General features: G+C 40.4%; 2 protein-coding genes across 2 annotated transcripts in view; one reads left to right on the top strand and one right to left on the bottom strand.

Moving 5' to 3' along the window:
* Positions 1-931: 931 nt before the first annotated feature.
* On the bottom strand, positions 932-5,410 carry ube2l3a (ubiquitin-conjugating enzyme E2L 3a). Its single transcript, XM_006797284.3, has 4 exons — positions 5,285-5,410; positions 2,543-2,638; positions 1,841-2,027; positions 932-1,737 (listed from the first exon to the last, which is right to left on the bottom strand). The coding sequence occupies exons 1-4, from the start codon at positions 5,309-5,311 to the stop codon at positions 1,583-1,585; spliced, it is 465 nt and encodes a 154-aa protein (XP_006797347.1). The 5' UTR covers positions 5,312-5,410; the 3' UTR covers positions 932-1,582.
* Positions 5,411-7,253: 1,843 nt separating this feature from the next.
* Positions 7,254-22,067, top strand: part of zfyve16 (zinc finger, FYVE domain containing 16) — a 42,033-nt gene continuing 27,219 nt past the window's right edge. Inside the window, exons 1-3 of the mRNA XM_006797283.3 lie at positions 7,254-7,444; positions 12,142-12,251; positions 14,066-16,182. Of these exons, the coding sequence (XP_006797346.2) occupies positions 12,182-12,251; positions 14,066-16,182 (2,187 nt within the window). The 5' untranslated portion in view covers positions 7,254-7,444; positions 12,142-12,181. The remainder of the gene's footprint in view (positions 7,445-12,141; positions 12,252-14,065; positions 16,183-22,067) is intronic.

Genomic DNA, 22,067 nt, shown 5'->3' with positions numbered 1-22,067 from the left:
ATTAGTGGCAGAGATTCAAAAAGGTGCTAGAAACATTCCTGAGATTTTGGTTCATACTGTCACGATAGCGTCAACCAGTTGCTGCAGATTTTCCAGTTGCACGTGATGGTTATAAAGGAATGGACATGGTCAGCAATAATACTCAGGTAGGCTAATAGTGCTCTGTTGGTACTTACGGGTCCAAAATGTACCAAAAAAATACCCTGCGCACCATTTCACCACCACGATCATCCTGAAACATTGACACAGTATGGATCCATGCTTTTATGTGCATGCCAATTCTGACCCTACCATCTGAACATCACAGCAGAAATAAATATTTTTCCTGTCCTCTGCTGGCCAATTTTGGTGAGCTTGTGCACATTGTAGCCTCAGTGTCCTCTTCTTAGCTGACAGGAGTGCCATCTGGTATGGTCTTCTAATTCTGTAGCCTATCAGCTTCAACGCTTAACATTCAAAGTTGGTGTTGCTGTAACAAGTAGTTATTTGAGCTACTGGCACCTTTCTAGTGGCTCAAAGTAGCCTGGTCCCTTTCCTCTGACCTCTAAAAATCTATAAGTTAAGTGAATACGCTCTCCTTTCCTAACCATTATCTAAACCCTAGAGATGGTTGCGCAGTAAAATACCAGTAGATGTGCAGTTTTTGAAATCCTTAGATGAGCCCATCTATAGCATCAACAACCATGACATTATCAAATGTCAATCGCCTTTCTTTACCTCTCCAAAGCTGGACCCAGCTGTAAATCTGGTAAGGATTATGCCTCAAAATCCCACTACAGGAATAGGAAAGATCCTGCATATGCCTCTGTATTTCCTACTGGCTTCTCACATTTGTAAGCATCAGTAATTTTGTATCTTATTTTTACATCAGTAATAATGGATCTTTAATGTAATGTTCACTGACAACATGCACTTTACAAAGGGGCCAACAGAGGTGGAAGAAGTTTAATAATATTTCTAAAGATACAAAAATGATTCAATGACTTGAATGTTGTTGCATTTTCAGAAGTTTCTTTGCTCCTGCGTGAATTTTGCATGAGCAACAAATTTAAATTCTGCCACTGCCACGGGTGATTTTACAGATCACGGTGTATCCTAGGGGGAAAACGATTGAAAGGAGTAGACGACAAATATAACCCACAGCATTAAATGCCGTCAAGATTTGAAACAATGCTTAAAAAAAAATCTGTAAACAGGTGTGCATAAGCTAATGATTAATCTAAGAACACATTCAGCATTAAAGTAAGCAGAACAGCACTTTTCAGAGATTTCACTTTCGACGATGCCACCTCAGAAAATTTTATTTTTTCTAAAAAGGAAAGAAAAAAATCAGTAGAAAGAAGTCAAAAACAACCAAAAGGTGACACTTTGAGGCCAGAGCCTGCCTGTGCACCAAAAAGTCCTGCTTTTCTTTTTGGCAAAGTGAAACAGCAACACAAGCCTCTATTAAAGAGTGGTTGGAGAGTGCTAAACAATGCAGGTTTGGAGAACAGGCCATCTCTGTGAAATAAGGGGATAAGAACAGAGAGTCAGGCTGGGTTCTTTGAACAGGAAACAAAAAGGAAGTCTAAGAGGCGGGTCGTCAGTCCACAGGTCGCTTTTCACTGTGTTTCTTTGTGAACTCCTCTGCGTTCTTCATGAATTTTGCACGGTCTTTAGTGTACTCCTCTGCCAGGTCAGCCCTCAGTGGATGCTCTGGCTGAGGCATGTTCACCATCGCAACCAGACACTGAATCACTGGCAGACAGAGGGAATGAGAAAAGAACATTTGTGAGCATATTTGGTACTTTTTGGAACAGATATAAGAAAGCAATAATAAGATGTGGATGTCCATTTTCACCTTGGCAGGTTTTCGTGGCTGGCTTCCAGTTCTCCACACTGATGATGGGCAGGCAGACCTGGCCCTTTTCATCAATGTTGGGGTGGTAGATTTTTGTCTTGAAGGTTATCTTAGGTGGCTTGAAAGGATACTCTGCAGGGAAGATGATCTCAATCCGAAATGCTCCTTTGTCATATGGAGGACAGTCCTTGAAGAAAATAAGTATGTGTTAATTTCAGGAAAATTGAAATAATATTTAGTCAACAATAATTACATAATTTAATTAATAATGCTCTTTGACTTTAAGATGACTTGGTGGGGGTCATTTTTATGTGCCCCTTTGATAGTTTTAATAGTGAAAATTAAAAATGTTGCTAAAATGATTTCAGTGTTCTTCTCTAATAATGTTCTTCTTTTTTATACTTCTGAACATATTAAGGATGCCCCTCTCTACAGCATTAAACAGAACCAAAACTTGTGTCTGACACTTACCAAAACAGAAACCTTAAAAAAATAAAATAAGTGAACAAAAAACAAGTAAGCTGATAATGTACTGTTCACAACAGATATATATAGACTATATAAAACAATATGTTTCATACAAGTCAACCCAAATTTCTACCAAAATGTTCTTCTCGAACTTCACAATGTGTGATCTGAAATTTGAGCCATTAGAGAAACAAAAGTGGGAAAAATGTATAGTTACATAGGGTCAATACTTACAGGAACAATAAGCCCTTGCCAGTTCAAAATATTAGATTCATCCACTTGAATGATTCGGAAATTCTTTATTCCAGAATCGCGAATGTCTTGAATCTCCTGAAACAAAACATAATTGATTGAAATTTGGTGTAAAATTATGCAGTGACAGAACAGGAAGAACAAACAGACAAATGCGTGAATGTATAACGTAGAGTAATCAGCCACAACATCTCCAAACTGGAAGCCAGAACCTACTAAAAGTGATCCAAGGAAGGAGAAATGGTGACTCGGCAGGTTCAGAAAGGGCAGTACTGGACCATGCCGTTTCAGCCCACAGAAAAACAGTCTTCAGCTGGCTAGGACAAAAATGTGTCAGCACACAAATTGCTGTGCATGACGCTGCACAAATGCAGACTGTCAGAACCTACATTGACCACATGAACAACACAGTGCTGACTTGGTCCCCAAATTTCCAAGATCTCAACCGAGACAAGCATTGTTGGGATGGGCACACATGGACACACACACTGACTAAAGGTGTGTTCTTTTGGTGACATTAGGGTGAGCGCCACATTATGAGGTTGTGGTTTTAAACTTGTGGCTGATTGAGGTCGATAAAACGTGAGGAAAAGTCAAGAAACCAGCTAAGAAATACAATCTGCTGGGTGTAGGTGATTCAGAGGAACTGTGTAATATGGCCCTGATGGACCGAGTCCCGTCAGACAGTAAACAGTTACATCACTTCCTCCACAATGACTCATACCCGCTCATTCCTCGGTTCAGATTACTATTCACACAATGCATTTTTCCTTCCAGGCTGTTCACATAAATACTGCAAAAACAATTATGGTGTTTTAAATTTTATTAACATCGGACAATGATGGCCTGTGTGAGACCTTCACCTCCACTAATACAGTTTTGCATACTTACAGGGCAGCAGTCATAGATTCATACTAATTAACAATAAATAAATAAATGAATAAATAAATAAAATAATGGGTTTCCAGACTGTGACCTTTGCAATGACATGTGTGTATGGCAAACAGACAGAGGTGGAGAACTCAGTTTTTTGCTATGAAGGCCTGTGATGTATGAAACACTCAAGGATTCATATAGACTAAGCTTTTTAACATAACCCTCAACAAATTAAAGAAAAAAAATTAAAAAACAAAAACCTGAAATAGCTTCGAACTTAAATGGGTATTGCATCTTTAAAATGTGCGTGTGCAGCAACATTGGCTGAGGACTAATGGTTCCATGATGGTTACTTTTAGTTATTTAAAAAAAACAACAACAAAAAAACCCAAAAAGTGTTTAGTTTGTGACTTGTTAACCTTGTTTGCGGTTGACTGATTTCAGGTATAAAGCAAAGCAGTTGCAGAGAATATCAAGGAGCAGCCTTGTGATAACAGTCACCTTCAACCACCACTACCAGCTGTTAGCTGAACACTAGCATTAGTTAAAAAAAAAAAAAAAAGCTTAAAAGCATTACAAAACAAATCCATTTGGTTACTCAGATCAAATATTTTTCATTCATATGGTCAAAAAGTCTGCCAGTATAAATTTCAGAAGAACATCTAGGTGAGATAGACAAACAGGAGGAAGAAACTAGTAAATGTTATCAAACCGCTGAGGTCCTACAGTTGCAAGTGATTGGCAGACAGAAAGTGACAGTCAAAATATTTTATACCGATCAATTCAAGCTGTACATTTCTACAGTCCCAGTCATTTCAGATAATTCTCTTGCAACAGTTTTAACTGAAAGCAAATAGTAGAAATTTTCTAATTCCCAGTGGAATTTGGAATTTACGTGAACTGTAAAACTGAACTGTCAGGGGACTTCAGGAAGTCGTGACAGCACACTACACCATTTTCTTTTTGGTATGAGGAAATTACTAACATACAGCAAATCAAAACTAAAACGAGTCAGAACAAAAGAAAGTATGAACGCCTGGCCAGCCACTACACTGTTTACAACATTAGCATACAATTCATTTTTTTCTCTCTTTAAAAATAAAAATCAATGTCTACAATAGCCACATTTTTCTACTTACTCTTTTAACTTACAGGAACAATTCTTTCCAATTGTTACACTTAATTCTTCATAATTTATTGACTACTGTATTTTGTTGCTGAAATAATAAAGGCATTACTCCTTCTGTTTGTTTCATATTGCGTTTGTTTACATGCAAGTACATGACCAAGTCAAAATAAATCAAAATAACTTTGTATACTGTTTTGTAAATAACTCACTCTTAATCCCCCTAAACAAGAGAATAATATGTCTTACTTATAGAAAAAGATATATATATAGATATATATATAGATATATATATATAGATATATCACTGTTTATTAAACGTATACGGCTCAGATGAGGTCTGACGTCACGTCCCAACCCCAAAGTCTCCATGTTTTCGCCTCCGCGGCTGCCTTCAGACGGCGACAGCGGTTAAAACGAGCTGCTACAGTTTCCACCATGCTCGCCTATTAAACACCAGCTTGCTTTCCGACTTAAAGCCGTAGATGACAGTTTTATCTTAAAGCTTAATCACGCTCTGCTGGCATTTCAAATTAACAACTAAACCCCGAGTCACCGTCTGTCGGCCGTCATTATCCTTTCGTTTTGTCAGACACTTGAGCGACAAACACCCGGACATTTTCTCTTTGCTCACGAATCTGTAGCTACACTCATAAAGTCGAAACCATTGTTTAAACCATGTCAAAGTTGCAGAAATCCAACAACTAAGACCTTTTTCTTACCCTAGTTAGTCTCCGAGCCGAAGTCATTGTGGTACCGATTCCGTCTTCTCCTTCTTCTTCCTTTTTCTTTCCGCTCTACCTCGACTTCTTTTCAGTTTGTTTTAAAACGGATGACGGGCGGGATTCTCTTGCGTTACCGCCCTCTTTGGGCCCGGAGGGTTACAGATTTTAACCAAATTTTTACCGCTTTGCTTTGGATATGTGTTCCTGTTTCCTTAGGTATCCCCATTTCTTTAAGACATCCTTTTAGAATAAAACTATTCTATTTATCCATCTATTGTGGTAAGCTAGTCCAGTATTTAGTTCCGTTTAATTTATCTAATACATACATTTAACCATGGCTCATTTAAAGGAGATGTGGAAAATCGATGCAAAACCGTTAAAAAAAACCAAGCACACATGAATTATTTTGAAATTAAAAGACAATTAAAGAAAAAAAGATAATTTCCCCACATTTCACAGTGATGAAATGGGAATGTCCTTTTATCAAAAAGGTTTTTTATGAAAAGTGATTCTATTAAATTAAATTTTTTGTCACCTGTTAGTGACAAGTTGTTAACAGACCTCTCTGCACTGAATCATTTGAATCATTACTTGTTATTAATCTCTGCCTCTCTTCCACAACACGTCTTTTGTCCTGTTTTCCTCCCCTCACCATGAACCAGTTGTGGCAGATGGCCACCCCTCCCTGAGCCTGGTTCTGCTGGAGGTTTCTTCCTGTTAAAAGGGAGTGTTTTCTTCCCACTGTCACCACAGTTCTTGCTCACAGGGAGTCTTATGATTGTTGGGTAGGCAATATAAATTGCCTTGAGGCAACTGTTGTTGTAATTTGGTGCTGTATAAATAAAACTGAATTTAATTGAATTGACAATACAATGACATAATAATGAAAATGTAAGAAAAAAAATCACAGAGTCTAAGAACATCCTACTCTCACTGGCTGTCAGAAATGTTCTAATTTACTCATAATTCTCTAAATTACAACCTTTTAAGTTTGACTCACAGTGAGGAGCAGTTTTCTTTTCAGTCGCATCTTATATCAGGTGACCTCAATCGTTCACATGTTAGGGTGGGTTAAGGGATCACGCTGATTTCACCTGAAACCACTAGAGGTTTTTTCACACCTTATGTGAAGAGTCACATGATTAATAGTGGGTCAATTACCCCCTCCTAAGGGACACTACCAACTAAGGTTTAAATATCTGTGACTCTCCACTTTTTAGCCTTGGATGAGAGGTGAAATGTCTTCAACAAAATTAAAGAAGTCCAGCTTAGGACCTTTTTAAGGTCCTAAGATTCCTCTAGGCAGAAATACCTTGTTGATGCTACAGGTCAAAAGAGACAGGCCAGGCTGCTTTGAGTTCACAGGACGGACACAAAAATACAAATAACAACTTGTTATAACATAGGTATACAGTAGATGACTCTTATTGTTTCACAGTAAGATCCACCATTGCTTGTCATTGATAACTGTGAACAAACTCATCTGGAGCTATCACACATGACATGAAAGATGGCTATCATGTTGCCATCTACTCATTTCTGAAGTCCCATTTTGAAACTTTGAGATGAGCCTTTGCAGCATCACAATCTCAGTATTAAAAAAAGAAGAGGTGATGGGAAATGGAATGGTTCTTATATAGCAAAATAATAAAATAATAAATTGCTATTACACAAAAGCACAAGGCAGCCTTTGTTCAACTTCCAATTTTTTATTCTTTTTTTTTTTAGAATAGAAAATTATATTTAAAAAAAATAACAGAGAAATTTACAGTGATTACCTTTAAGAAACTCTAATGTTTCAGAACTTGCCTGAGAAAGATTTTGTCAAGGTTTTTTTTTTTCTTTCTTCTAATTTCTCGTTTGTATGTAGCTCCCAGGAAGAACAAGTTTACTCACCACCACTTCTGCGCTGGTGAGTAAACTTGTATGCCAGCCACACAGCCTAAGCATATCCTGTGACCTCCCGACAGTCTGCATGTTCAAGATGGCCGCTTAAGTGGAGAATTTACACCTCTCCAGTAAAACTAATCCAGCAGCTAGCTGGCCGAACGACTTTTACCGTGGAATTACCCTAAGATACCAGCAACGTTTTCTTATGCGTTACATCTGAAGCGAAGCATAATTGTTGAGGTTCGACACATGGAGTAAAACATACTGGTAAGAAATTCGTTAACCCCCCCGCCCCCCTCCCCATAGTTTGGTAGCCACATTAGCCAGCTAGCCTGTTCAGTAACAACTAACGGGCTAATTTTAGCAACACCTGGCGTAATCGTACTAATTTCAGTAGACGTACAACAGGCAGTCCAAAGGTGGCTCACCTTTAAACAGTTAGCCAGAGTTAGCTGTAAAAATAGGACTCTGGCTAACTGCTAAGTGGGTTTGTTAATGTGAAATGTAAGTGCTAATGTTACCTGCTAACGTTTCATATATGATGGGGTTTGCTAGTTTTGTTTACCTTGCTCGCTCTTATACTGCGTTTTTGGTTTGTGAAAACCGTTTTAAACGAGAGCAAGAAAAATGTATGTAGTATGTGTTGTTTACGCCACAACCGATATTTGTAACTTCAGCTCTAAACAGCCATAGTGAATGTGTTGGTACTTCTCGTTTCATATTATTTGTCATTGCATTTTGCCAGTCTCATAAGCAATGAGCAGCAGAACGACATGAATTTTAAATGACAGAATACTTATCAAACCTCAGTTCAGAGGGTTGTTGAGACTTCATCCTTCCCTTAAATATTAAACCTTGTTGGAAACTAGTTACTGAATGACAGCAGCAAAAAGAGGCTCTCTAAGTAAGACCGGAAAAAGAAGTTCTTCCCACTTTGTGGGAAGCTTAGTGGAGTGAAAGAAAATTTTTCTTTTTTTCCAGCGTTCCAAACTTCAGCTTGTTACTGTAATTGCTAGAAAAACATTTACTGAGAAAAAGCTGGTGGAATTCCTTAATTAAACCACGTGTTCAGAAAGCTCCAACGTGAAGAAAAGTGAAATTAGTATCTGATCCTATCCACCACTGTTTAGTGAAACATCTTTAGCAAAACTACAGAAGATAAAATAAGATATGGAGACTATTAGCTTAGTCTGACAATGTTTAAAGCAAGCCATTCCTGGGGCTGGACACTGAATTATTATAAACAATAATTATTTTTGTACCATCATCATGTCTGTTTTCTGCGACAGGAAAGGTTGCATAAAAGCACAGGGCTAAGCATAGTTCTGAGAATGTTGATATGTTTGATTTTCTTCATTACCGCCACCACATACTCATTTAAAAAGCTTACAGAAACACTCACTGATTTACTAGCATAGTTAAACGTACAGAGGCACAAACACATACACAAGAACACACACCTAATCTACCCACAGAAGATACAGTACTTACAGACCTATTTTCAAACATATAATATAGGGTATATAAATACAGTGAACACGTTTAACTCTTTGGCAGATGTTGTATGAAGTTAAACTATTAAAAGCATTGCTATTTCTAAAAGGGAAACCAATGAGTAGTTCATTTTGAAAGACCAGTATTTTTTCTCTTTTAAGTATTTGTTATTATTTCTTGTCCGATTACTTGGTTAATCAATGGCATAGTCAATTAGTGAAACAATCAATAGCTGCATCCCTATTTATTTCCTTTTCTTTGTTCATGGACCTTTACTTTAAGAACTATGTAGTGATAAGCTTTATGAGTTAAGTTGAGACATTGAAGTTGTGGGAACTGCATTCTAGTACCAGTCTGTACCTTAGCACTACTGTGAATCATTCATACACATATCCTTCTTGTGGTGTTCTTGTTAAGTTACCCGAGGATTGTATATCACCTAGTTCTCCTTTCATTTATCGCTTCCGTCTGGTAAAAGTACAGCTGAACTACTACTACTTCTACTACTACTCTTCAGCTATAGACTACTGCGCTACACAAACGAGACATAGTTGTCATTAAGTAGTGTAAAAACCCACAAATCACAATGAGTAATAGTTGAGTGACACCAGAACTCACATGGTTCATATCATGTGATGGCTGTGAAACTGGTTTGTGGGAGGGTGACAATTCATAGTTGATACGGGTTTGTATACACTCTCAGCTTTTTGAATTCATGTTGGACTAAATTCTAAGTAAGATGGAGGCTTGCTCTGAAAACAATGACTTGTGTACTAAGGTTTGGCGATTGGATGAATATATCAGCTATCGATGATAGGCTTTTTGCTGATTGTTTTTACAAGAGCGATTTATTTATTTATTTGACCATGAATAAGTTTGCTAATAATGTTGGTTGAAGCTAAGAGTCGACAGAAAAAATAATAGCACTGTTTTAACAGCACCCTCTTCCAGCTTCCAGCAAATGCACCCTCCTCAGAGCACAAATGCAGCGATTCATTTACTCCAACTTATAACAGAAAGAAAGAAAGGCAGTAGCCTATGTTCAGAAAAGGAACCCCCACATTTTATTTAAATTAAAAACTCCACAATGCTGGGGAGGTAAACAAAGAGAAATTGGCTTCTTTTTTTCACCAATGGTTACAGGCTGTTCCAGTGTTTATCTGTCTTACACACTCCACCAAACAAAAAATACAAAATTAAACAAAAAGTAAAAAATCTCAGATAAAATGTTAAGTCTTTTGCCAATTTGGCGCATCTCAAGAAAATAAATAAATACATTAATTAATTCATAATCTAAAAAGTAGCTATATTAATACTGAAACAAACAAGAAAAGAAAGTTAAATATTCCCTCCAAACAAAACTTTCTAAATGTGCAAATAAGTTCGTGGATGATTGCTCTGCCCATCAAAAAGTCTGTGCCTGCGTGAATATATTGCCTAACGTCGGTTATTGGACTGATGATTGTCGGTTGGAAAATTTTTACATATCTCCCAACCTTATTTTGTTCATAATACAAGATAATTTGGTACAAGATTCAATGATGTACTACTTGATATTAAGATTAATGTCTATGTCACCAGTGCTGTCTTTACTTCCTCCAGCTGACACTCAGCTCTACACAGTAATGCCCCATCTCCTCAGTAGTTTGCATTAGGGCTGGGCCATATCATACCGTTCACGGTAATACCGGTATAATGTTGGGCAACGATAAGAAAATGAAATATCACAATAGAATATGGGTAAAACGCGCATGTGCAGTGCCTTTGTTTTCATACGTACGCACATGGTGGAAAAAGCATGGCGGAGACGGAGAATAAGAAGGGCGAAAGCGGATCGTTGAATGAAACAGATGAACCAGAATTGGTTTGTAAAAATGGCGTGGAACTGGTTAAACTGTCAGCAAGGAATTTGCATTTGCACTGTTAAATTTTTATATAACTTTAATGCACATAAAAAACAGCTGCTTGTTTAAGTGAAAATACATTGATGGGTTTTGGGTTTTTTTTGCACTAATAAAGTTGTGGAGTTGCAAAGTATTTTGTCTAGTGTCAATTCTATCGTCAGTTATATCGTTATCGCAAAATTTCAAATGTATATCGTGATAAATATTTTTGGTCATATCGCCCTGCTCTAGTTTGCATTCAAGACACTGAACAACACTTCACGGGTGATCAGTAACTGCATTCAAATGTTGAATTATCACACCCATTATCACAAATATTAATCTGGTTGGCCCACATGGTTAATAATGGACCTGAGTGTAATTATTTAACAGTTTGCACTTCCTTTTGAAATAAAGTCAACAAACAATAACAATGGAAGTGATGGCATCAGTAGATCACATGACTGCTATTTGTTTACTGTAACACAGAACTGTGTCCTTGTCCTTATTTCTTGCAGTAGTGGCTTCTGTTGCTTTTTTTCTTTCTTTTTTATTCCTTAACTCTTAGTCCCCTTATTGCCTACTTAAACCATATGTCTGAATAATAATTGTTATGTCTTGATGCATGCTCAATAAGTAAGTAAATCTCCAAAAGTTGATTCTGTTCATCTGGACATAGCGTTTTGTGGGAGAAACATTTTGTCACTCTTTAACAACAATGGTCAAGTGGTTGTTGATCAATGGTCATGAGAATTTGCATAATTAAGATTAAGGAACTGACCTCCCAGCCCATTGTTCCTTCAGTGGGCTGGTTTCAGTCATTATGCAAATGTACTGTTTATAAGATTGGGGAAACCTGCAGTCAGCTGAGACTGAAGAAGTCACTTGGATGAGTGACGAAACGTTTCTCCCACAAAACTCTACGTCCAGATGAACAGATTCAACTTTTGGAGATTAATTGTTATGGTTTTCCATTGACTGTTTTGTGTTAATTTCTGGGTTCCTACTAATGTAGCTTCTACCATAGCCTTGTTCTTTTTCTGTTAGCCACTTTGATTCTTTTTCCTTATTTATACTTGCTTTTCTTTTTTTTATTTGTTACCAGAGGGGATCTCCTAAAGAGGAATATCTAAATTTTCACTGCAACATAATTATGGAATTTTAGTGTTATATGAAACTGTGCTTATTTAACACTAATGGAACACAGTTATTGCTGTGTCTTAAGCTGATAAAGACTATAATGTCAGAGATTTCTGCTTCTTCACCTCTAAACAACAACATTATCAGCTCATTTTAGCCACTTCACACTATCGTCATGTCACTTTGTGCAGAGTACTGACAATCTACCACTAAATGGGATGATCCCTGCTAAAGATATTCATTTGCAGCTCAGCGTCATGTGCATTTGCACTTTTGTTGTCTTTACCGAGGTCCTTGACTGGTGTAGTAAATGTTTACTAAGCTGTAGTTGGCATGTTAAGTGGATTTTTACTCCACCACCCAAACACCAAAGAACCTGAAAAACAATCCAACATTTGAAGTAATCCTTTCTTCACCCAACAGACCTGTTTTTGTTTTTCTTTTCAGAAACTGTAGGGCATAAAAAGCCTCTTTCCTTTAGTGCAGCATGGACAGCTTCTTCAAGGCAGCTGTATGTGATTTGGACAAGCTGCTAGATGACTTTGAACTCAATAGTGGTAAGACCAGTCACACATCACATGGACAGTAACATCTGATAAGGGATAGACATGATTCATTGTTAATGGATTTATTCATTTTATAGTTTATCTCAGTAAAGATATAGCAACTGATAACACAAGTAACAAAGAATGTGTATGGAATTATTATATTATACTATTATATGTCACGTGTGAGAAAAAACATAATCTGAGCAAATAATTTCATTTCACAGGTGCAATTAAATTCCCTGTGTTTAAATTCAATAACTCACATGTGTAGAACTTAGCAGCCACACACAGAAAGAAGCCATCGCGAACACAAGAGTGTCTGCTTTGAGTCTGCTGCAGTTTCACACTTTTGGCAGGATTGGACTGACTTTTGACTGTTTGGAGACGGAGCCCAAAGGAAGTGTGTGTCCTATTCTGATTGGTAATTTTGATGCTCAGTTCCGTTACGGCATTAAACTGAGTTACACTGTAGCAGCAACAGAAGCATTGTTTAAAACTGTACTTCTTTACAATTTGGAAAATAAAGTTTGCCAAATTAATTATCAACAGTTGTTGATTGCTGGGTAGCAGTAAAAATACTGACAACTGTCACTGAATTACTTTGATGATAAAGAAAATCCTTTAAACCAGAGGATTAAGGAACTTTTGAAGCTATGGCAGTGCTGTTGTCCCAATGTGTTGTACAGTACTCCATAGCTTTTATAATTTAAAAAAACAACAGCAAAAAAACCCTAACTCGTAACGAGAATCAGGAAAGGGTGTGAAAAATTAGAACTTTCGCTAAAATACATACATTTAAAAAAGTTGCTCAATCTGCAGCCAACACATGTAACTGTACATACCATAACTTGGAGTGCTTCACAATGTGCCCTAGATTTCTGCGGTTTTAGCATTTTTTTCCCCCCAGTGTTAAAGTGAAGCCAGTGATTAAAAAGTCGTCAAATCCTCAATACAGATGTGTATCAAAGATCAAGCCTTTCATACTGATTTTTGATTTATTTAACAACTGATAACACAAGGAACTGATGTTTTTGTTTTTCATACAGCAGTGCAGAGACTTGCATTAGAATCTTCTGCTTTCAAACATTTCTTCAGCATTAAAGTAATTCAGTGACAGTTGTCAGTATTTTCACTGCTAAGAGCAACCAACTAACTTTTGTTTTTGTGAGCACTGCTCAGAAACGGCAAAAAAGAGTAAATCAGACAATCTTTACATCTTGAGAAACAAGATATTTAAAAGAGATGATGTTAAAAAAACACCACATTTTGTGCAACTTCTTGGTCTGTGTTACAAAACTAGCAACCTTTGTCACACCAAGTTAACATGCATACGTTATACACACACACACACACATCTATATCTACACACAGACATGCACATAGATGTACATGCATACATACACATTCATCAGTGTACCTACAGACAAATATTTTCTCTTATCAGCAACATGTTGATATTTTCATTCTATACAATAGTGCCCAGTGACTTCTTTTTTGGCCGGGCAGTGCATATAGCAGAATATATATAGCAGAATCTCTGTCAGGTCTGGAAGCCAGGAAGGAAGAGTCTCACTCAGGCGAAGCCGTTTCCGATCTAGAGACACCGGATTTTATTAGTTATTAGTTAGTAAATATAACCATGTATTTGTATTTTAGCACTCATGGTTCGGATAGCAGCACAACTTTGACCCCAGAACCACATTACCAGATTGGGAAAAAAAACCACCAAAAAAATCTAGCAAAACAGAATTGACAGTGCCAGTGTATCCAAAGTACAGCTCAAGTATAATTGAATTAACTGTTTTCCTTTTTTTGGATTGCAGAGGAACACGAAGGCAGGCCTGTTTCCCTGAAGCCCTCTGTGTACCCCTTCTCCTCACTTGGCCCTCAGTGTTCACCTACAGAGCTGTCCCCAAATCCACCAAGCCTCCCGGACCTTAATTCTCTTCATTATGGATTGACACCCAGCTGTCCTGATGGTTCTGCCAGTCATAACCATAACCGCAGCACTGATAGAGAGGTCAAAGGTCAGCCTCTCACTGGTGTGGACCTTCTGTTGTCTGTGGATCGCAGGTCAGCCAAAAGCTCTACCCCTCCCTGTCCAGACAGAGCTTTGAAACCTGTCTGCGACCTTGTGAATGACACAAGCTCAGCCATTCTGGTCAGGTCCAGTAGCCATGATGCCTTCAGTAAGCTGGACATGGTGGAAAAGCAAATGGAGGAAGAGGAAGCACTGCTTGTGGATTTTAACAGCCCCGAAGTAGGACAAGAGCAAGAGGGTGCATGCCATAGTCGAGACACCCAAAAAGAGCAAACCCTTGTAGGGAATGGGAAGGTACTGTTGAGTCTAGATTTACATCAGCAGAGTGGTGGATACTCTGCCTCACTCAGTCTGCTTGATGTCATTCTCCCCGCAGCAGTGGAAAGGAGCTGTGATCCCGCAGATCATTCACTATCTTCAATAGCTACTGATTTAGCTAATAAAGAGGAGGGGGACAGTGAAGGGGGGGATATCTCTGACCAAGTAGTTGAGAACTCTGTGGAACAGAGTGATCTGGATCCTGTTGATGGTGTTAAAAAAACTAGAACAATCAAAGTTAGTAAAGAGAATGAGTCTCATGAAGTCTTGGATGAATGTGAAGCCGAGTGTCTTCCAGGTCAGGAATCCAAAGCCTCACACAGCAAGCCGGTAGCCCTGTCATGTTTACCCATAGCTGTGTCCATGTGCGGCGCTCTTGTGAACCCAAAGACCACAGAAGATGATTCAGGGGAAGCTGAGCTATGCATTGATGCAGATGTGTCTGAGAGCACAGAGGCAGAATCCCTGTCATGCCTGGAAGCCAAGGAGGAAGAGTCCCATTCGGAGGCACCCGCTTCCCACCCGGAGGCACCCGCTTCCCACCCGGAGGCACCCGCTTCCCACCCGGAGGCACCCGCTTCCCACCCGGAGGCACCCGCTTCCCACCCGGAGGCACCCGCTTCTCACCCGGAGGCACCCGCTTTACCTGCTTTTATGGTCCAGGAGGTTGCAGAGGGCAGACAGTCTCCAGAGGGGCAACAACAGATTTTTCTTGAAGCTTCTACAGATCTTACCTCCACCAATTGTTCAGAAACCAGCCTTGTAGATCCTCCAGAGTTTGGTTTCGAGTACCTGCCTGAGAGCGACCAGGCTGAGCTGCTGGTTACAGATGAGGAGTTGGATGCTTTCCTGCAAGCACATGCTGAAGCAGAACAGGGTGTTTCTTATCCTGAATCTCTCCCAGAATCAAACAGGGCTCCAGAGGAAGGGCTTGTAAAACAGGACTTAGAAGGTCTACCTTTTCCAGAAAGTGATCAAGCAATATGTATATCTGCAGAGGGGAGCATTAACCCTGGTGCTCTATCAGTATCAGAGGACTCTTGCAGACCTTGGCAAGACTATTCTTCTGGGGCAAGCTCTCTGACCAGCAACACTTTCCAGTCCCAGCACAGCAGTAGCCCTGATCTACAACCCTCCTATGGAGGTGCAAGACCTAAACAGCTGCACTGCCAAACTGCAAGATCTCCAGCAGCAGGAGAAGAGGAAGAGGAGGAGCTGGCTCAGATGTTAAGTGCTTCTACAACAGTGCCAAGTACTGCAGAGGATGGAAAACGTTCACCAATAAACCCCAGTATTACAGATGAGCATTCCATCAACTTTAGGGATTCTAACACTTCATATGCAACTCAGGAGGATCAGGATTACAGTGTGGTGTATGATGAACTGTCAGAACCCCCACCTTACCCTGGGGAGTTTACCACAGACAGTGCCAAGGCAGTGAGCTGCAAAAGGGAGGGAGTGGAGGAGCTAGGGAACAGACAGCCTGCTTGGGTGCCAGACTCTGAAGCTCCCAACTGTATGAAGTGCAATCAGAAGTTCACTTTTACCAAAAGGCGGCATCACTGTCGTGCCTGTGGGAAGGTATGTTAGTCACTGAATAGAATGTATTTTACACTTGAATTTTAGATTGTGTCAGCATCATGTCATCTGTAAATACAGTGTGGCTGCAATTAATGGTTGTTGTGACATGTTGTCAAATGGCTTTTTTCTCTGGCTCGCCGTTAAAAAAAATCCAGTGGCTTTCAGTGAGAAGAGTAAGATTCATTAATTTAGAGCCACATAAATTCTGTGGGGTGTGTTTTTTTTTTTTTTTGTTTGTTTGTTTTTGTGGGGGGGTTTTGGCCAACACAAGTCATTCCTTTTTTGCCCGTTAAGGCCCTTGGCCTAATCTGATTTCAGGGTCAACTTTATCCTGTATTATGATACCAGAGTTTTGTTTTAATTATACCAATAACCACAGTCAGCCTTGAGGAGTCCATATTGGTTGATCCCTAATGTATAACCAACTGTTACTTTCCACAATAACAGTGGCTCCATAGTGTTAACGAATAGTTATGTCTATAACTTCTGTTCCCTGAAGGCGAGGAACGGGGTACAACACATAAGTAAGAGTTATCACGCCCTCGCGTGTCCTGGCTGAAGAAGCCTTTATTCACGCCTTTAAGGCAGATGACGTGTGATGACACACGCACAGCCTCGCCTGCACATATCGCCGCTGTCATCACAGTCATCCCTCAGTTCAGTAGCCGCTCTTCACTGAGCCAAACTGCTCAGTGGGGCTACCTTGTGTTGTACCTTGTTCCTCTCCTTCAGGGAACAGAAGTTATAGACATAACTATTCATTCCCTTTCAGTTGATTCACTCGGTACAACACATAAGTATGGGACATACATACACGTCCCGCAGAGCAGCCACCGAACTGGAATTGGACCACCACCACCTTAGTGAGTGATAGATCCAGCAGAAAGGACAGTATGAGCCACCGAAGGGGCTGTAAAGTCCAACCGATAAAACCGCACAAAAGTATGCGGTGATGCCCAACTAGCTGCCGCACAAATATCAGCTACAGGCACCCCTTTGAAAAGAGCCCATGAGGTTGCCATCCCCCTGGTGGAATGAGCTCTCACCCCCTGGGGCAAAGCAAGACCTTTGGCACCGTATGCTAGTGAGATAGCTTCTATAATCCAGTGGGACAGCCTCTGTTTAGACAGAACTCTACCTCTATTTGGATTAATGAAGCAGACAAACAGCTGGTCACAGGCATCGCACATTCTGAGTGCGCTCAATGTAGGTGCATGGCACATGCACTGGACAAAGAGAATGCCTCCTCCTCTGCTCCTCAGATGCAAAAGAAGGGGAGCAAAAGCTCAGCAACTCAAACTCTAGATCGATTGTTGTAAACCAGGGGTGTCAAACTCAAATATACAGTGGGCCAAAATTCAAAACTGGAACAAAGTCGCGGGCTAACATTAATATTTATTGAAAAAAATCTTCCTCCAGATATAACAAGGAACCTTTTCTTACAGACTCAAATAAGTTTTGCTGAAAAACTGAATATGGAATAAGCAGCGCTTAATACTGAACGATATATAACTTATATAAAAATATATAACTTAATATTGCACACATGCAACATTGAAATTCCAATTAAATAACATATCACTGGAATGCATTTCTTAAAAAAAAATTGTATTTGCAGCCTTCTGAATTAAATTTTAGCAGTAAACTTTTTCCCCAGGCTAATAATAAATGTAAAAATAAAATAACAATAATAAACCACTTAACTAATAAAAATATAATTAAACGTGAAACCATTCAAGCCCATGTCTGGAAGTAGCAAGACAAATTGCACAAAGAAAATGTTAATTATAGTTCAGTTTGCTACACACTGATCTACTCTGATGCGTCCAAGCCAGATACCTGGCATCTCTTCTTGGATGCTAGTTCCTCAATGTCTGGGCTCAGGCTCTGAGCTGAGGAAATCCTCAGGATCGAGTGAAGGTGTTCATCCGTCAGACGTCTCCTGTGAGATGTTTTAACCATCTTCATTGAGGAGAATAGTTGTTCACATAGGTAAGTGCTGCCGAACATAGAGAGCATCTGAGCAGCGTGGGTGCGGAGCCCAGGCATTGTGTCAGGGATGAAATGTGGAAATTGTGAAGCGCCCACAGCATCATACTTGGATTTCAGCGTGTCACTACACTGGAGTTCAATCAGCTCCATTTGGAGGTTTGTTGGTGCTTTTGCCACGTCAACTGCAAAAGGATTACTGAGCAGTTCAAATCGACATTTCTGGGCATCAAAGTCGGCAAACCGCCGGGTAAACTCAGTACTGAGTACACAGAGTTTTTCAGCAAACTGTGCACATGGGAACACAGCAGTAGAGATTTGCATGTTCATCGTTTGGCAGCAGGGAAAATGGCCCAGGTTTCCTTGTAGCATCTGATTCTGCCACAGGCACAATTTCGTTTTAAAAGCCCTCACTGCAGCGTACATATCTGTGATGATACGCCCCCGTCCCTGAAGCTGCAGGTTCAGCGCATCGAGATGGCTCGTGACATCACACATAAAGGCCAGCTCACACAGAAACTCTTGCTCCCTGAGCTCAGCTGTGTCTTGCCCTTTGTTTTCCAGAAACTGAAATATTTCCTCACGTAGCTCGAAACATCTGTTCAGTACTTTTCCTCGGCTTAACCACCTCACCTCCGTGTGATACGGCACGTCTCCGTATTCCGAACCACACTCCTCAAGAAAAGATTTGAATTGGCGGTGATTCAGACCTTTGGCTCTTATAAAGTTAACCACTCGTGTTACTGCAGTCATAACATGTTCCATCTTTAGGGCTTTGCCACAAAGTGATTCTTGATGTATGATGCAGTGATAAACAGTCAGCTCACCTGCACAGTTCTCCGCTCGCATCTTCTCCCGTACCCTGCCCACCAGTCCGCTCCTTTGACCGCACATCGCTGGTGCACCATCTGTCGTTAACCCCACAAGTTTTTCCCATGGCAACTTCATTTAAGTTAGACATTTGGAAACCTCTTCAAATATTTCCTTCCCTGTGGTTGTGCCATGCATTGATTTTAATCCTAAATGTTCTTCCGTAACACAGAGAGTTGAGTCCACACCACGGATGAAGACTGAAAGCTGGGCAGTATCAGAGGCGTCGCTGCTCTCATCCACAGCGAGGGAGAATGCAACGAAACTGTTTTCCTTCTCCATCAGCTGGTTATTTAGATTGTTGGCAAGTTCACGTGTGCAATCAGCTACTGTGTTTCTGCTCAGGCTAACATTTGAAAATGCTTGCTTTTTCTTTGGGCACACAACGTCGCAAACTTTCATCATACAACTTTTCACAAACTCTCCCTCACTGAAGGGCCGGGCTGATTTTGGGATCTCTGCTGCCACAACAAAACTAGCCTTTACAGCAGCCTCACTTTGTGATATGGCTTTTTTGAACATAGTCTGTTGTGAAACAAAACTTCTTTTCATCTCTTCTGCTTTCCGGCGCCTTTGAGTCATGTCCAGGTCCTTGTACTTCTCTTGGTGTTTCGTTTCATAGTGTCGTCTAATGTTGTACTCCTTGGTTATAGCCACATGAGCTCCACATACAAGACAAACAGGTCTATCTATTACATAGGTAAACAGATATTCTGTCTCCCACCTGTCCAGAAAGCTCCTGTTTTCGTTCTTTCTTTTCACCATTTTGGGAGAGGTAGCGCGGCAGTATTTGCACGGTTGCTATGACTACTGTCAACAGAGGAGAGGGCGTTAATGGGTCCTGTCCTGACTGACGCGCCAAAACGCCAACAGAGCATTCTAGGATTTGTAGTATTAGTAGTACATGTGCTGTATAAGACCGGCGGGCCAGCTCTAATAGTAGTTTGGTATGGCCTCACGGGCCAAATGTAATTACAAAACAAATTTGGCCCGCGGGCCAGAGTTTGACACCTATGTTGTAAACCAATCTCCCTGGCCGAGTGCATTCAAGAGCTGTCTTGAACTTGTACGTTCATAGGTACGTTTAAGACTCGCGGCTTGACCCGGAACTGCAACCGGTAACCCATGGCAACGGTTTGCAGCACCAACGGAGAGGGGGCGCAAGTGCGCCACTGAGGGAAGTGAGCAGCCAGCCGGCTGACCTGCAGCACTGTCTGCGGGGTGTTGTCGCCCCCCCAGTGTGTCTGCAGGAGAATGCATCACCTGCCTGACCTGGCTCATTCTGCCTGCAGGCTGAGCATTTGTGATTGTTTGAGAATAAACAACACTCTTTATTGATTGGTAAATGCTAGGTCCCTAGCGAACAAAACGTTTATCCTGAAGGATTTTTTCACATCCCGAGGACTGGATTTTTCCTGTGTGTACGAGACGTGGCTGAGCGCCGGTGAGTGCAGCATCTTCTCAGATCTTCTACCTGGCGATTGCTGCTATTTTAATTCCCCACGTATGTTGGGCCGAGGAGGAGGAATAGCTACGATCTTTAAAAGTCATTTTAAATGTAAGCAGCTATCAACCCCGTCGTTCACCAGCTTTGAACTGTCTGTGTTTGAGCTGGGCTGCTCTCACACAGTGTTGTGTGCGGTGGTTTATCGGCCTCCAAAATACAATAAGGACTTTGTGAGTGACTTTGCGGACTTCTTGGCTGAATTCATGCCAAAATATGATCGTGTTCTTATTGTTGGGGATTTTAATATTCACGTGTGTTGTCCTGATATGCCCATGGCGAAGGGCTTTTTAAACCTTATTGATTCGTTTAATCTGGTGCAAAGTGTGACAGGTCCCACACATGAACGTGGACACACACTTGATCTTGTTTTATCTCATGGTTTTTCTGTTTTTAACATAGAGATTTGTGATGCTGTGTTTTCTGACCACAGTCCTGTGATGTTTGAAGTTCCTCTTGCCTGTGCCTCAGTTAAACCTCGCGCTGCTGCTCAGCACCGTCGTGTTTTTAAATCCTCCACTGCTGAACACTTTTCAACAGTCTTTGACCAGATCTGTAAGATCCCGGATTTTTTATGCAGCCAGACTGAGGAACTGAGCTCATGGTTTTATTCTACCTGTCAGACTGCTTTGGACACTGTGGCTCCATTAAAAACCAGACTGCCTAAAACTAAATCTGAGCCCTGGCTGAACGACATGACCCGAGCTGTCAGGCGCGACTGCCGTCGAGCTGAGCGCAAGTGGAAAAAGGACAAACTACAAGTGTCGTTCCAGATGCTGAAGGACTGTTGGCGTCAATATCAAAGAACTGTAAAAGATGCCAAAAGAAAACACTTATCTGACATTATTTTGTCAAACTGTCACAACCCGCGTGTTTTATTTAAAACTATTGACTCTGTTCTTAATGCACCGTATACTGACTGTATCGAGCCCTCATCAGATGCCTGTGAAAATTTTTTACACTTTTTTATTGAGAAGGTCTCCTCCACAAGGGCTCAAATCTCTCCTTGTGCTTATGACCTCTCAGTCTCTGTTTCCTGCTCTGCTGTCTTTGACAGGTTTGAGCCTGTGACTCTGTCCTTTTTAAAGGAGACTGTTGGTCATCTTAAGCCTGCAGGGTCTCCAAATGATGCTGTCCCTCCTCGACTTTTAAAAGAGGTGTTACCCACAGTTGGTCCTTTGGTTCTTGAGCTGGTAAACCATAGTCTGATGTCAGGTGTTGTCCCTAAAGATTTTAAACATGCAGTAGTCAAACCCCTGATTAAAAAACCGGCTCTTGATCCTACGGTTCTTGTAAATTACAGGCCTATCTCCAAACTACCTTTTCTTTCCAAAATTCTGGAAAAGGTAGTTTACAGCCAAATAATGGCCTTCCTGGAAAAGCAAAATGTTTTAGAGGCTTTCCAATCTGGTTTTAAACCCTTTCATAGCACCGAATCAGCCCTTTTAAAAGTTTTTAATGACATATTTTTAGCGACTGATGCTGGGGACTGTGCTGTTCTTGTGCTTTTAGATTTGACAGC

This window comes from Neolamprologus brichardi, chromosome 7 (genome assembly GCF_056152115.1).
Source record: "Neolamprologus brichardi isolate AB-2024 chromosome 7, ASM5615211v1, whole genome shotgun sequence".
Classification (NCBI taxonomy): Eukaryota; Metazoa; Chordata; class Actinopteri; order Cichliformes; family Cichlidae; genus Neolamprologus; species Neolamprologus brichardi.
Note: the sequence above shows the minus strand (reverse complement) of the source record. Positions and strands in the feature narration are given on the sequence as shown.

Coding starts and splice junctions, on each gene's coding strand:
- ube2l3a (XM_006797284.3), bottom strand. CDS start 5,311: ATGACTTCGGCTCGGAGACTAACTAGG. Junction 2,639..5,284: donor CGGCTCGGAGACTAACTAGG/GTAAGAAAAAGG, acceptor GTTTTGTTTCAG/GAGATTCAAGACATTCGCGA. Junction 2,028..2,542: donor GGCAAGGGCTTATTGTTCCT/GTAAGTATTGAC, acceptor ATTTTCTTCAAG/GACTGTCCTCCATATGACAA.